At 41.6% G+C, this 14,912-nt stretch overlaps 1 protein-coding gene across 1 annotated transcript in view; it reads right to left on the bottom strand.

Annotated features, from left to right (window-relative positions):
- Positions 1-14,912, bottom strand: part of gabbr2 (gamma-aminobutyric acid (GABA) B receptor, 2) — a 297,532-nt gene that overhangs the window by 192,574 nt on the left and 90,046 nt on the right. Inside the window, exon 2 of the mRNA XM_054744978.2 lies at positions 11,223-11,360. Coding sequence (XP_054600953.1) covers positions 11,223-11,360 — 138 coding nt within the window. The remainder of the gene's footprint in view (positions 1-11,222; positions 11,361-14,912) is intronic.

Here is a 14,912-nt window from a genome sequence, read left to right as displayed (position 1 = left end):
ATTATAAAAAGGTTGCCTTCATGCATGGCTCAGCTTTGGAGCCCCTAGTGTTGGTTGTAAAATTAAAGGTGTGACATTACTTAAATCAATAAATAAGCATAATCAATTTTAGAAAACTAGCTAAGGTCAATTTACCGTAATTCCAGCTGTCCGCACGATAACAAAGGTCCATTCATCCACTTTCTTTTAGGATTGATTTTAAAATTCTTTTATTTGCTTTTAAAGGCCTCCATGGCCCTACCTCTCTGAGCTGCTGCTGCCGTATGCGCTCTCTCGTTCCCTCAGGCCAGCGGATCAGCGGCTCCTGAGTGTTCCAACGACTCAGCGTACGCTTAGAGGAGACCGTGCTTTTGCGGCAGCAGCTCCTAAGCTGTGTAGTAACCTTCCTGTGTGCATCAGACAGGCCCGTCTGTAGCCGAGTTTAAATCGCTTTAAAAAACTCATCTTTGCTTTGGCTTTCAACACCATGTGAGATGTTGATTTTATTTGTTTTTAATCTTTTTAATTTAGTTATTTCATCTGGTTTAATATATTCTATGGAACGGCTGTTTTTATGTTCTATGTGTTGTTTTTATTCTCATTTATGTGATTTATGTGTTTGTTTATGTTTACCCTATTTTACTGTGTAGCACTTTGGACCTGTGCTGGGTGTTTGAAAGTGCTTTACAAATAAAGTTGGATTGGATTTTCAGCCGCTTATCCGGAGTCGGGTCACGGTGGCAGCAGTCGAGAGACCCAGACTTCCCTCTTCCCTGATTCTTGGGCCAGCTCCTCCGGGGAATCCCAAGGTGGCCCCAGGCCAGCTGAGATACATAGTTCCTCCAGCGTGTCCTGGGTCTTCCGTTAGGTCTCCTCCCAGTCGCACGTGCCTGGAAAACCTCACCAGGGAGGCGTTTAAGAGGCATCCTGACCAGATGCTGCAGCCACCTCACCTGGCTCCTCTCGACACAGCCGAAATAAGTTTTCTCCGCAGGGTGTCTGGGCTCTTCCTTAGAGATTGGATGAGAAACTCAGACATCTGGGAGGGGCTCTGAGTAGAGCTGCCGCTCCTCCACGTCAAGAGGACAAAAAAAGGTGTGTGGGCCATTTTCTGTTGTGTTTACCTTGGCTACTGAGGGTTCACAGGTAATTACATACTTTTTTTTACTACTTAAGAAACTGGAAATCTGCACGTGATGTTTATTTAGAAAATTTTCTGATGTTTTACACTACTTTTTGTTTGGCTTCCTGTCTGGCCCAATCTGAACTGCTAAGCTTTACACGTTGTGGACGCATAGTGTGAAAAAATGAAGACTTGAAGCATATATTTTGCAGAGCCTGTAATGCTACAGTTTTAGGATGTGTCTAAAACGTGTCACGCATTTTGGATGCATCCTCTCACCAGATGATTAATGGAGATGAGCACCAGCTCATGGTGACCCAACTCAGGGTCACATTATCTCAATGCATCTGCTGTGGTTTCCAGTTCAAATGGGTGACATGTGAGTCATTCTCATTGGAAAAAATCCCTGGCTTTCCTGTTTCAGGAAGTAGAAGTTAGCCGGAGGAATGGGAGAAAATGGTGGGTTTTGACTGACTCATTAGTATTCATCTCCCCTCTGATTAGCTAAAAGCAACACGACTCCACCACTAACTTGCAACGTTGATGTTTTATCTCCATAATAAACATAAGACTGAAGACATTCTGCCATGTTGTGCAGTCGCTAATGCTAATGGTTAGCTTCTAGTAGCCGAGACACGCTCTACTATTTCCTGGACGCTAAACAAAAAGCCTTCCCCGTCACGAGTAGAGATGGGTGTGTCCATGAACGTTAAGAGACAGTGTGACAAAGATCTATGAGGATTTTCATATCCTAGAGTTTCAGCGTCTATTTTCTATCAGCGGCTAATTTAGAAAATTGGGGTAGAAGACTATTTTCACATTCGGCCTGCATGTGAATCTCAGAATGGCTAATCGTATTTCAAAAATAAAAAACGGTCACTCAGTAAACCTGTTATTCAAAAATGTAATTTACTGTAAGTAATTTATTCTGCTCTGAAAAAATAGTCCAAACATCAAATTCTCATTCAGTTCATCCAAACAAAGTTCGATTCAGTTCATACTTCAATTAATTTCTATTCCATATGATAATTTTGTTGTGGAGCTCACACCATTTCTGCACTTGCACTCCGAGATTTAATCCTAAACTTTGGAAGTGATGAAATATTGATACGGTACACCCAAGGGTTTGACGTAAGTGAGGCAGAATACTGCAGTGCTAGGCATAGCATGTTTTATTGAAGCATCCACTGTAGCACTCAAGCAGAGTGAGAAAGAAATGTGCAGGAAAAAAATAAAGAAGACACTAAAGATGCGATGGTTTAGAAAAACCAGGAGACTGCTCTTGTTTTAGACAGCAGGGAGGGAGCTTTGCTGTATTTAAGCGAGTTGGATTGACAATCAATCCGGCTGGCACAAAGGAAAAAAAGACTATATTTATCTTGGTTTTTTGTCCTGAGAGCTGTTAAAATCTGCTTCTACTTTTCTAATTATAGGATCAGGGTTAAGGTTAGTTAATGAATTTTGTGTTAAAATGTTGTAGCTTTATGGATTTTAAAAGCTATTTCCATAAATAAATAAATTCTTTCCACACAGTAAATCTCTGACATAAAGTATCAAGATTTTGAGTGAAAAAAATAAAAAATAAACTTCTCCATGAAGTTCCTAGAGCCAGAATGATCAGAGAGCATGATTTTTCATTTCACACCTGACATGGCTGAAAACGGACAGTGCCACCACAAATCTAATTGGTAAAAGGGAAAAGGCAATTTGGGCTAGGGCTAAATCCTGGTAATCATTGAAGCATTTACAGAAAATAAACAGGACTGTCAAAAATGAAAACGGTTCAAAAGAATCAACACACAGAACATAAGAGTTGTTGGAAAACATTAACAGCTTCTTTTCTGGATGTTATAAGAGGTTATGGTTATTCATTCACAAAAAACTGTTTTTATCATATCTTTATTGTTCACTTCACTTCCTGTATACTGTAAAATTCAAGAGCAGTAGTTTTGAATGACTCATAACATTTCATTTGTAATATAATTTATAAATTGTGCCTTGATGCAGTCCACATACATTTAAAATTGTTCCTAAAAGCAAGTTTGATTCCTGGACTGTTTTTTGGTCTAAATCTGCATAAAAATTCAAAAAGATTTGCTTGAAATTGTTAAAAAAATGTGCAAAAATTCATAAATTTGTATTGTTACATACGTATTATCGACACATCAGCATTTATTCATAAGACTTGGCTGGCAGCACCGATCTGTTTTCCTTACAAAACCTAAATGAAAACTGCATAAAAGATTTCCTTCAAGGTTTAATGTCTTTCTGATGGTTAAATTTCCATTTTTTGGAGGAAATATTTCTGTAAAGTGATTCATAGTCTCTTTTTTTTTAACTGTATGCAAAACTATATTTTTACATATAGTGCAATTATAATTCGTACCAAAACCTTTTTCTCATGATACTTATCTTCCATACTGGATATATTCTGTTTGGGCTAAAATAAAAATAATTAAAAAGGCACTTTTTTCTTTACAGCCACTCAAAAACGTGATTTCTTTTTACATACACTTAGTGATATGCACACATGGCAACAAACAGAAATGGAGTCACTGAGTTTACTTTAAAAGTTCACTTCATTAGACACTGATTGCTATTTTCATGGCAATATGATTAAGCTTTCTCTCCTGTAGATAGCGTCTGCCAGCTTTCTGTTTTGATGTGGAAATGATGAGCTTGTTAAGCCTGGCCCATAAAAAATCACCATGGAAAATTCTCTATTTCTTTCCAAACCAAAGTTCTGCAGAAGAGATGCCAGGGTGACAGAATATGCAGGTTTGAAAAACAGATTCTCACTAATGTGGCAGATGAGAACGTTGTGCAGTGAAGGATTCGGACACATTTCACCTTCTCTTTTCCTCTTACCGTTTTGGCCTGACACCTTTTTACTTTAACTCGCTAAAACAATGCATTTTAATGGCATAAAGCTAACTCCCACCACAGCTGTTGTCCAAGCAGAGAGCTATGCCTTTCTATTTATAAAATTAGGCAAGACAAAACAAAAATAGAAGCACTCTGATCAAGACATTAAACTGCCTGAAGCCCAAGAGCTACCTTTTTATAATGTTACTGCAGAACATGCAAATAGCAAACAAAGGTGGCAGCTTAGCATGACGTTTTGCTCAGAACCCAAATCTATTTTAGTCAGAGTTCGGCTCTCAATACAGAGCAGCTGCTTGATGACTCATATCGTGATGAGAGTGAAGCCAAAGTCTAAAAAATACATCTTGCATCTCTAAAAATACAAATTTTAGCTTGATCTAGTTAGAAAACTGGTTATGTACAACTAAGTATTTATTACGTTACATTGGATTTTTTAAGGTTTCCTAGATCAACTTTTTTACAACTGGAAACTCCCCGTTGAGCCTTTATATGGCATGTGAAATTTAATTTGGCTCTATAGCACTAGTCAAGGGTAGGTAGCCCTGGTCCTAGAGAGCTGCAGCTTGTTTTCCTATTATATTTGTTGTTCTTGCTGTTGATTACCTGGATCAGGTGTGTTCAGCCAATTAGAAGCTGCAAGTTCATGCATGGCTGGAAAACATGCAGGACTGCGGCTCTCTAGGACCAGGTTTGCCTACCCCTGCAGTAGCTGAAGCTAGAAACTCTGTACAACAGGGCGTTTGTGTGTCCCGTCGGACCGAAAGGATATTCAGTAGACCCTGGAATTTGAATACTCCAATATTATCTCTGTTTTCCTCTTGTCTATCAGTGACATTAGCACTAGCTTGGAGTAGCGTTAGCAGTAGCTTGGACTAGCATTAGCATTAGCTCAGACTAGCATTATAACTAGCTCGGACTATCATTAGCACTAGTCTGGACTAGGGTATAACTAGCGTTAGCAGTAGCTTGCAGTAGTGTTAGCGACGGTGGCACAGGAGTTAAGTGCTCGCCCCGTAATCGGAAGGTTGCAGGTTCGAGCCCCGCTCAGTCTGTCGCTGTCGTTGTGTCCTTGGGCAAGACACTTAACCCACGTTGCCTGCTGGTGGTGGTCGGAGGGACCGGTGGCGCCAGTGCTCGGCAGCCTCGCCTCTGTCAGTGCGCCCCAGGGCAGCTGTGGCTACATGGTAGCTCATCCTCACCAGTGTGTGAATGTGTGTGTGAATGGGTGAATGACTGATTGTGTTGTAAAAGCGCCTTGAGGGGTTCCAGGACTGTAGGAGGCGCTATAACAAATACAGGCCATTTACCATAGTTTGGACTAGCATTGGACTAGCGTCAGCAGTAGTTTAGAGTAGTGTTAGCACCAAGCCCCCACAATGCGGCTCAAAAATTGAAGCAATCCCGGAAGTACCAAAAATTGCAGTTCCACCCTCATCCACTGGGGGCTGGTGTCAGAAGCGAGCAAATCCTCATTGACTCCCATGTTAAAAATACCAATTTCACAGCAGAAATAAACATGTTTACAGCCTGGTACCAAAACATGTTTTTTGTTTAAATGATCTAGTTTACACTCATGACAACTCTGAGGGGGGTGAATGTTTTTCTCACTCTTCTGTTTAAGTGTATTAAAGGCCTAAAATTCTGTATAATTAATGAGCATCATACCCACGTGACCACAGAGCTAGCTCCGTGGAAAGGCCTCAGTAGAGCCTCGGTCTGGCCTGGAAACTGTTTCGGGATTTTGAGTCTCTGTGTTTGTGTATTCTGTTTTGGATATTTTTTGTGCAATTGTTGGACAAAATGACTTGCTGTGGCATTAATTGCACTAATAGAGCGTCCAAGGAGTCTCCACTTCATTTTTTTCGGTAAGTAAAATTATATTTATGTATTTTAGGTCACTGCCGAGCTGAGCTTAGATTTTAACATGTACTGTTTAACCATGAAATTTAAATGTAATAGGGTAAAACCCAGTGCATTTAACATAATGCTGCACTTTAGAAAATGGGTTGAAATATAACATGTTGGTGGAGCTGGGTTCCGACTATCGGCTTGTGGAGCTCTCGGGAGACCGATGTTTTCCACCCTTTCTCCCCTCCCCGCAACTCGGCGCATCTCTGTCTGATCGCGGCTTCTGTCCGCTGCGCGGGCTGACGGCTTGTGGAGCTCTGGGATGGAAACCTTTCCACCCGGTTCTCCCCAGCGGCAGCTCTGCGCATCTCAGATCGCAGCGGCGCTTGTCTGCTGTGCGGCTGCCGGCTTGTGGAGCTCTCTGAGACCTCTGTGTTCCACCCGGTTTTACCCAGCGGTCAGCCCGGCGTATCTCTGAGTCAGAAGCTCTGGTGTTGTGCACATTTAACTCCAGTTGTAGCTAGGTTGCTACCTCCGTTAGCTTAGCTCCCACCTCCGCGTTAGCTTTGGGCTAGCTTCAGGTTAGCTTGTAGCTAGTTTGACCGGGTGTCGTCAGTTGATCCCAGCCTTACAACCCCACCCTCAGCTCCACCTCTCTTCCCTTTTATGGAATTGTCTGGGCTTGACGGAACCTGTGACACGGTCAAAATGGCGGTGGTGGCCACCTCCCATTTTTCCTCAAAAACGTGTTATTGGAGTCTATGGAAACCCATTGTCCAATATTTATATGTCGATGGTTAGCACTAGCTTGAAGTTACATTTGCAGTAGACTAGCATTGTTCTGCAGTTAGCATTATCGCTACCAAAATTTAATTATTGCCTAAACTGAAGTGGGTTGAGACATGCAGATTTAAGGTGGTGTGGCTAAATTTACAATGTGTTAAATCAGCTGGTAAATGTGGTTAAAATTATTCTACACCATTATTGGATTTCTGTGCTAAAAAAGCAATATTTGTGAGCGTCGAACATAGAGCACAAGTAGCTCAGAAACTAGAAACTGCCTTCAACAGTTTGGAACACTCAAAGATTGCTTTGCAGCATGCGGCTTGACTCAAGGCATGCATTTAGCTGAAGAAGGAAAAATAAAACATGAAACAGTTCATGTGTGAAATTCCCTGTACTGTTTAACTCTGACAATCAATAGTCTTAACAAGAAAACCATCAGATAGCAGAGAGAATTCCACTGTGCTGCAGACTAGATTGATAAATTCACGGCGTATGGTTTATTGTTACTTTTTCTGTCTTTAAGTTAACTGCTTCTTTCTTCCAGGGAATATGTGAAAAATAATGCTGGCATTTAAACTCAAAGCAACTTATTAGTGACGTTGAAACTGACCATCAGTCACCAAACCAAGGCTTTGGTAAGAAATAACCATGACATTTTGGCAAACACATTCTATGGTGCTGTTAAAATATCTTTGGAGAATTATTTCTTTTCAGCCACATTTAAAAGAATTGCAAACATAAACATCCTGTCAAACTTCAAAGGTCAGATTGTCACTCTCAGGATTTTCTGGTAGAGAAGAATTCCTACTGTAGCCTGGCAAGCCATCCTATACATATAGTCTGGCCATGACCCACAGACAGATCCCACACCCGGCTGCATGGTGGCGCAGTGGTTAGCACTGTTGCCTTACAGCACGGAGTTTGCAGGTTCGAAACTCGGCCGCGGCCTTTCTGCGTGGAGTTGCGTGTTCTCAGCATGCATGCGTGGGTTTCCTCCGGGTACTCTGGTTTCCCCCACAGATCACAACATGCCATATAGGTTATAAATTGTAAGTTGCTTTGGATAAAAGTGTCGGCTAAATGAATAAACATAAACATAAATCTGGAGCATAATCTAAAGCTGTCTTTCAAACAGTCTCTATATACTATTCAACCATGAACCACGTGACACACTCACCTCTGTAGATGTTGGTCAACAGAGCAGTCCATCTTACAGTCAAAGAATGCATATTTTTCTAAATAAATGACTCAATGACCTCTTTTTGCACTTGACTCCAAGAAAAGTTTAAATAGTCCAGAGTGGATGCCAAAGCCATTTCAAATGAGCTGCAGCCACTTAAGTTGTTTCGTTCCGTCGCAACATCCCACACACAAAACTGATAGAGTGCTGTGATTGGCAAGGCTAGGCACAAGACAGTTTGGGCCTGCTGAGGCGTGACTAGACTGACCTGCAGAGAAAATGATTTAACTTTATCTACTGTTTGCCTACATTTATAGGATAAAGGATTCTATAAATTACAGCAAGTTCTTCTGGTCCCAAAGCACCAAAGTGGCCCCAGGGCATCAATTCATCACCCAGTTTGATTGTTGGTCTGATGTTTTGTTTTTTTTAAATGAAGGTTTTCCCAAAATTTTTAGGGCTCATCAAGAAATGTTATCGTCAAAAGCGAGATAAATGTTTCTGATCTGTTTAGTTAAAGGGACTTTACGGAGTTTTGAATTTTTATGCTCGCGATTGCCCCCTCAGGCCAAAAGCGTAACGGCAGCTTCAATAGTAGGCTCGTGCACGAGATGCGCATGGTGTACGTGCACACTCCTTAACGAAAATAACAGCTGATACAGTACCTTGTGTGTGTGTGCGTGTGTTGTGTGCGTGTGTGTGTGTGTGTGTGTGTGTGTGTGTGTGTGTGTGTGTGTGTGTGTGTGTGTGGCCCAGAGGACAGGAGAACGCGCAGCTAATTAATTAAATAATGTGGTTCTGTACCTTTCTCTTCAGCACAGCTGACAAAGGTTTATGATGGGTCAGTCCTCCTGCATGCTCAGATCATTCCCTTCCCTTGCTTGAAAAATTGTTCCAAAATGAAAGTTGAACCCACATCTTTTTATCTGTGAATTCAATGCCGTTCGGCGAGTCTCAAATAAAAATCTGGGCATCTTACTGCAAAGAAATATACCATTAATGTAAAATATAAACTCTAAACAAACTATGTTCACATCAAGAATCGAGCCCCGGGTCTCCCTGCACGAGAGTCCATCATCTTATTAGATGAGCTAAAGCACCAGTGACGTCTTTCTTATCTGTAATATTTATTTCGTTGATGACAGCTGAAACAACGTTCGGAGAACGGTTCGGAGCGAAAATGGCTATTTTGTTGCTAATTTGCAGGAAATATTTAGAAGAAAGTAGCTAAGGGTCCTCAGAAATGTAGCTAGGTTCATCACTAGGCGTTAGGAACAGCGACAAAGTCGCTGAGTTGGCACTGCCTCTCTCTCTGCTGCTAAAGCTACGGATAGCAAATGCTACGGGCGATGTCTGAGCGTGAACGCGCATGAAGCAGCCTGCTCGACCCGAGCATCTCTCTTTTTCTGTGATTTTACAGAAAAACAGGCAATCACAGTAAAAATGCCAGGGCTCATTCTACAGGACCAGGGCATTGCAGGAGAATGTATGAAGAAGACATTTATTATTTCTACACATGTTTTGGCTGTCAAACGTATGCCCCTTTAAAGAGCAACTAAACCTTAAAATAACATTTTTTTTGCTAATTAACTGTATAATTGGGTCTTTACAAATGCAATCTTTCTGTTTCTGTGCATTTTTGACACGTTTGTGTAAACTTGATTAAATCTAGAATCTAGGTCTAAAAACGTCTTAGTGCTGCCCCCTGTGGCAGAACAGCAGCTACTGCATTTAAAATGTGTGATTGACTGGGGCTGGCACAATTTCATGTAATCGGCACAGTCTCCTCCCACTCGCCCTCCCTCCCAGGATAGAAATTCCCCACACTTGGCCATGACACTTTGTGCCTCCTGGCAACGCCCACTTTCATAGCATTTTTTCAAATGTTGACTAGGGGTGGAGTTACATTTTCTGACGGTGTGCAGGCCCTATTTAAAGGTTTTGGCCTTGGAATTCTCCCACGGATGCTGTTTTTTTGCAGAAGAAATTAAAGCACAGATTGAAGAACTTTACATTTTCAGATCTGAAATCCTAATGGGAATGCCTCCATCCAATAAGACCTTGAACGTTCAGCTTCTCAATTATTTCCATGCATGTCTTGAAATTTATTTCAGATCCAGATGTTTTTTTTTAATCTGGTCTCACAGTCTCCATTTAAACACCTATAATTCTAGATGTTCACTTTCTAGTGACAAGAGTAGCAGATGTGCATTTGCACCACATATGTCACTTGCTACTCTGTATTGAGGCAACAGTATAATGTGTATTTTGAAAAAAGGACAGCCTTAATTTGCTGGTGTCAGTCTTCGTATTGATAGCTATAAAGACCTCACTGAATAAAGTGCTCTGGGAACAAATTGTTCCAAACAGTGTGTTCTTCAAAGCAGAAGAGTGCTACCGCACCTCTCACAGGAATTATTTTCAAACAAACCAATAAACGGAGAAGGTAGCAAACTCACCCACACTCACACAAACTTAACAGCACCCAAAAGTCAACTGTGACCTGATCTGTCTTCCAAACTGGTATTAGTGCTAAAAGCAAATAAAGACCGGCTCACTTATCACCTCATATCATTGATATTTTTAGTCTTGGGTGACCCGAACATGACAGGGAGCATAAAGGAGTGATGAAAACCAGCAGATCCACAGTAACAGTGAATGGAAGAAATATGAAACGCTGTGTGACATTCAGTTCAAAATGCTGCCTCTTGAATTATGCGCTCTCTTTCAACCACAAGCTTCCTGCTTTCTTATCTATAGCTGATAACCTTTGTGAGGTTTACAGCAAATGAAATGCATTATTTGGAGAGAGGTGACGCTCTATTCTGGTACTTACAGAACTGAGTCAAAGACACTGCGAGCTGGAACTGAAAGGGGTCAAAGGTTTACCAAATGCAAGAGACAAAAGAGGGGTTTTCATTTACCCTGAGCAGTCATGACGTTGAGCTGAATTAATAGCCACAAATGCCATTTTGGAGCAAGAATAATTGAATGGAAAAATATGAATGTAGCTAATTAGCTTAACTGACCTGAGTACTTAGACTTTCATTAGTTCATACCAACGTCAAAACACCCTCCAAGCAAGTTTTCTCATTTGTGAGGTGCATGAAACAGCAACCTGCCATGTGTGTATTTTAAAGCACTTCATCAAGATGGCACATACCTTACATTTGTTTTTTTATTCTACGTTACAAATTATCTCTACTCAAACTTTGGAGGGTAATCCAATGGATTAAAGCTGGACTAAAAAAGTTCTGAAGATCAAAGAGAAAGTTTAAGCCCAGAACTGGGCTCTCGTTTGAAACCTGCAACCTACAGTGCCATAACCTTGTAAAACAATCTAAGAAACCAAGAATGCTCACATGGACGTTCATATGACATGAAGGCTTAACACTGGTATGCACCTCATATGATTCCTACCTGCACAAGATTCCAGCCCTCCAAAGATTCGGCGATGATTGATGTCACAGAAGGGCAGACGCCTCCGAAGATCATCAGGTGTTTGGGACCGTAGCATATGGCATCAAAGAAGGCCCTGAGTCCTTTGGCATTGTCACACTGCAGAAACAAGCAAAGGTGGTTGATGAGGAATGCACAGGAATAACATGAGGCAAATGAACATTTCGTTGAAGTTTGTTGTAACGTCAGTATTAAAAAGGCTATTTAACTCTTTCAATCAAAGTCAAGAAAGGTAAATACACAGACAGATGTTCATCGAGGCTTCAGCTTGCTGTACAGAAACCTTAAAGGTCAGTTTTACGCATACTTGTATTACATTGCAGTGGTCTCAAGTAGGAATGAATGTCTCGTAAGGCGTACTTTAGGGACACAAGCTCTGGTGCGCCTGTTTCAGGAACTAGAAGTGAGCCAGATCAGTGTTGAGTAGAAGATAGCAGGATTTGTAGTCTTATTTCCTGATCTTACCTGACCAACTCGGTTTGCTTTGCAATGTTGATGTTTTATCTCTCTGATTAACACAAGCCTGAAGGAGTTCTGCCGTGTGGTGCAGTTGCTGATGCTAGTGGTTAGCATCTATTAGTGGAGATGTTCTTTACGGTTCCATTTTTGGTTCTTTTTTAAAACACGGGAAAGGTTTCTCTTTAACGTACCAAAGATGTTCTTTACTGTTTGCTGGACGCTAAACCAACAACAGCCTTTCTTGTTAAGATGGGTGAATCCATGAATGTTGAGTGACGGTGTGACGTAGATCTGGCAGGAAGCTAAAATCCTTGAGTTTTACTGTCAATTTTCTATCAATTAATGTAGGAAACACAATTTTCACATTCAGTCTGCATGAACAACTCAGAGGGATTGATTATAATCAGAAATAATAATTAAAAACAGCTTTTCAGTGAAGTACCACTTTAAATCCTGAATCTGAAGATGCCAGCTGACAAACGTTAATGAACTATAAACGACGTTGGAACCAGGCCTTCCATGGGCTGTTTGCAAAAGAAAATATGGCATTTAACTTGCTGTATGTAACACAGTGCTTGAAGCCTTTTGTGTGTGTGTGTGTGTGTGTGTGTGTGTGTGTGTGTGTGTGTGTGTGTGTGTGTGTGTGTGTGTGTGTGTGTGTGTGTGTGTGTTATGAATGTAAAACAATGCAGTTCATAGGCTGCTAGAGCGAGTGCGCCGCTCCAGCCCAGTGCTGCAGAAAGCTGCCATTTTATGTTTCTACGGCAACCAGCAACAGAGATTGTGGTAAAGTGAGATGTGAGAAATGAGAGGGGAACAGAAATAAAAATACATGTAGGTTAGTATTGACTGCTGCATGATCCCTGGTCTATCTGGTTTAGTTGTGATTCTAAAATATTCCCATCAGCAGTAAACACTTCCCTTATTGTTTTATTATTGCCACTTAATCGGGTTGCAGCCCGTATAGACTCACTGCAGCAGGTGGTGTGCGTGTGTTTGTGCCTTCTGACACAGTCCATCTCTCTTGGAGGGTCATTTTGCCTTGTTAGCAATAATCCAGCAACTGAATGAGATCAGTGAGCAACAGCAGCACCGCTTACTCCACCTAGATTGGAGAAATGAGATTCCTAACAGACGTACAGCGCTGTGTGTTGAGATATATTTCCAACTTTATTAAGTGGAGTGGCAGGTGTAAAGGCTGCAGGGTGGATACAAACTCAAATCACATTTTCTGCAATGTTGCCTTTTTATTTTGAGTGGAGGATGAACGTTGTTTACTACGATGGTGGAGTTAAAGATGAGGATGCAGTCAACTTCTGCCTCAGGAGCTGTTCTTCAGAAATAGATGTTTGCTTGGATTCAACTCATTAGCCTCTTTTTCTTTCTTTGCCACTAAAGACTGAATAGCAGTAAACCTAAAGATGCAAGATGTCCTCTCTTCCTTATGGATTCCAGCAGAGAGCGGTGCCAGTCAAAAACAGGCTTGATTGCACATGTGCCTCAGGTGAAATGAGGGGTAGAAGATGTGATTAGACACAGTGGGTATTCCTTATCATGGCCACACAGCATGAAACAGTGGGCTATTAAAGATGATATCCTATTAGCACATGCTTATCCTTCATTTTCCTTCAGCCGGCTGCAAGAAGGTGGGCTGCTATTGAAGGATTGTGACTCAATTGGTTACCATGCAACAAAAAAAGACGTGTGGGCAACCAAACTTGTCAAACTGAACACAATAGGGCTTGACAACGGAGTAGGTTTAAGTTGATTTAAGTAACAATGCATTGTAGGTGGTAAAAAGCTGTGCTTCTGTGAGATGCCATGTCAGCACCTGATGCCTGGAAAAACAAGCAAAAATTGGATTATCCATGACTAACTATACCTATTTAGTCCTCCTCACTTGCATTTGTCTCTCTACTTTTTTGAGTTGGACACAAGCAAATAATCTGCTGTGACTGCTCAGAAAGCCTTGGCCAGAGTGTTGTCATGCCAACAGTGTGACTATTCACACTTTGAGCCCTGGATGAGAGAGGATGCCACAGCAGGACCTTTGTAGCGATGGCTATATTTAGCCTATCATTAGGTAGCACTACAACTTCGACATTAGTCAATACTTAATTCAGCTGGAGAAATGCAGTAAAGGTTGCGATAGACAAAATGGGAAATACGGGAGAGAGGCAATGGAGAAGTGGAAGTGATTACGCTAAAGGAGGGAAAGAAATGGTGAGGATAAGAGTAGGAGAGGGAGTTAAAGGAAGTTAAAAAACACACAACTTAAGCCATTTCAGGTTGCTATTAACTGTTCATCTACTACCAAAGGCAGTCGGGAAGCATCTTGACCGCATGCTCGAACCACCTCACCTGGCACCTCTTGACATGGAGGAACATTGGTTCTGCTCTGAGTCCCTCCTGGATGTCTAATCTCCGTTCGCTAAAGTCAACCCCTCAGAGATAACGTCTTTAGGCCATCTTTAGTTGCAGGCTTGATCATTATCCAAGGCTCTTGACAACAAGTGAGGATTGAGAACATTTATCAACAGGTGCAATCAAATGTTTGACTACAGGCTTTGGTCTCTCTCTACCATAACAGCCCAGTTTATCATCATCACCATCATTATCATTATCACTCCAGGTGGTACCTGGATCAGCCTATCTAACGCTCCATACTTCCCTTGTGAACAACAGCTCCTCGAATACTTAAACTTCAATTGATGCATAACCTTTCTCCCGACACAGAGTGGGCAATCCACCCTGTTCATGTTGAACATAAATGAGAGTACAAGAGTAAACGGCATAGGGGATTACTAGAGTTCTGCCCTAGAACTAGGGCTGGGGCTGGGGCCTAAGGGAGAGTGCCTGGTGGCCCCAATCAGGCCCAGATCGAACTGGTTACATGGTCTAGGGTTTGGGTTTGCCCTCCTGTGGACCCACCACCATGAGTGGATCAAGGGGTGGACCAAAGCACAATATTCTGCAGCTTTGCTCATTGGACCATGGTCCATCACTTTCAGAGTATGAGGTTAAACATTTTTTCAAATATGCTCTAAGTATATAAAAAAATTAAATACAGAAATGTCACTGCCCTAAAATAGACCCAAATAAGTCCCGTAGATAAAGTGTTACTGTACGAAGAAGAGGGCATGACAACACTTTACTCCACAGCACAAGTAGTAAGAAATACCACAGCACTTT

This window comes from Nothobranchius furzeri, chromosome 19 (assembly GCF_043380555.1).
Source record: "Nothobranchius furzeri strain GRZ-AD chromosome 19, NfurGRZ-RIMD1, whole genome shotgun sequence".
Taxonomy (NCBI): domain Eukaryota; kingdom Metazoa; phylum Chordata; class Actinopteri; order Cyprinodontiformes; family Nothobranchiidae; genus Nothobranchius; species Nothobranchius furzeri.
This window is presented reverse-complemented; position numbering and strand designations above follow the sequence as displayed.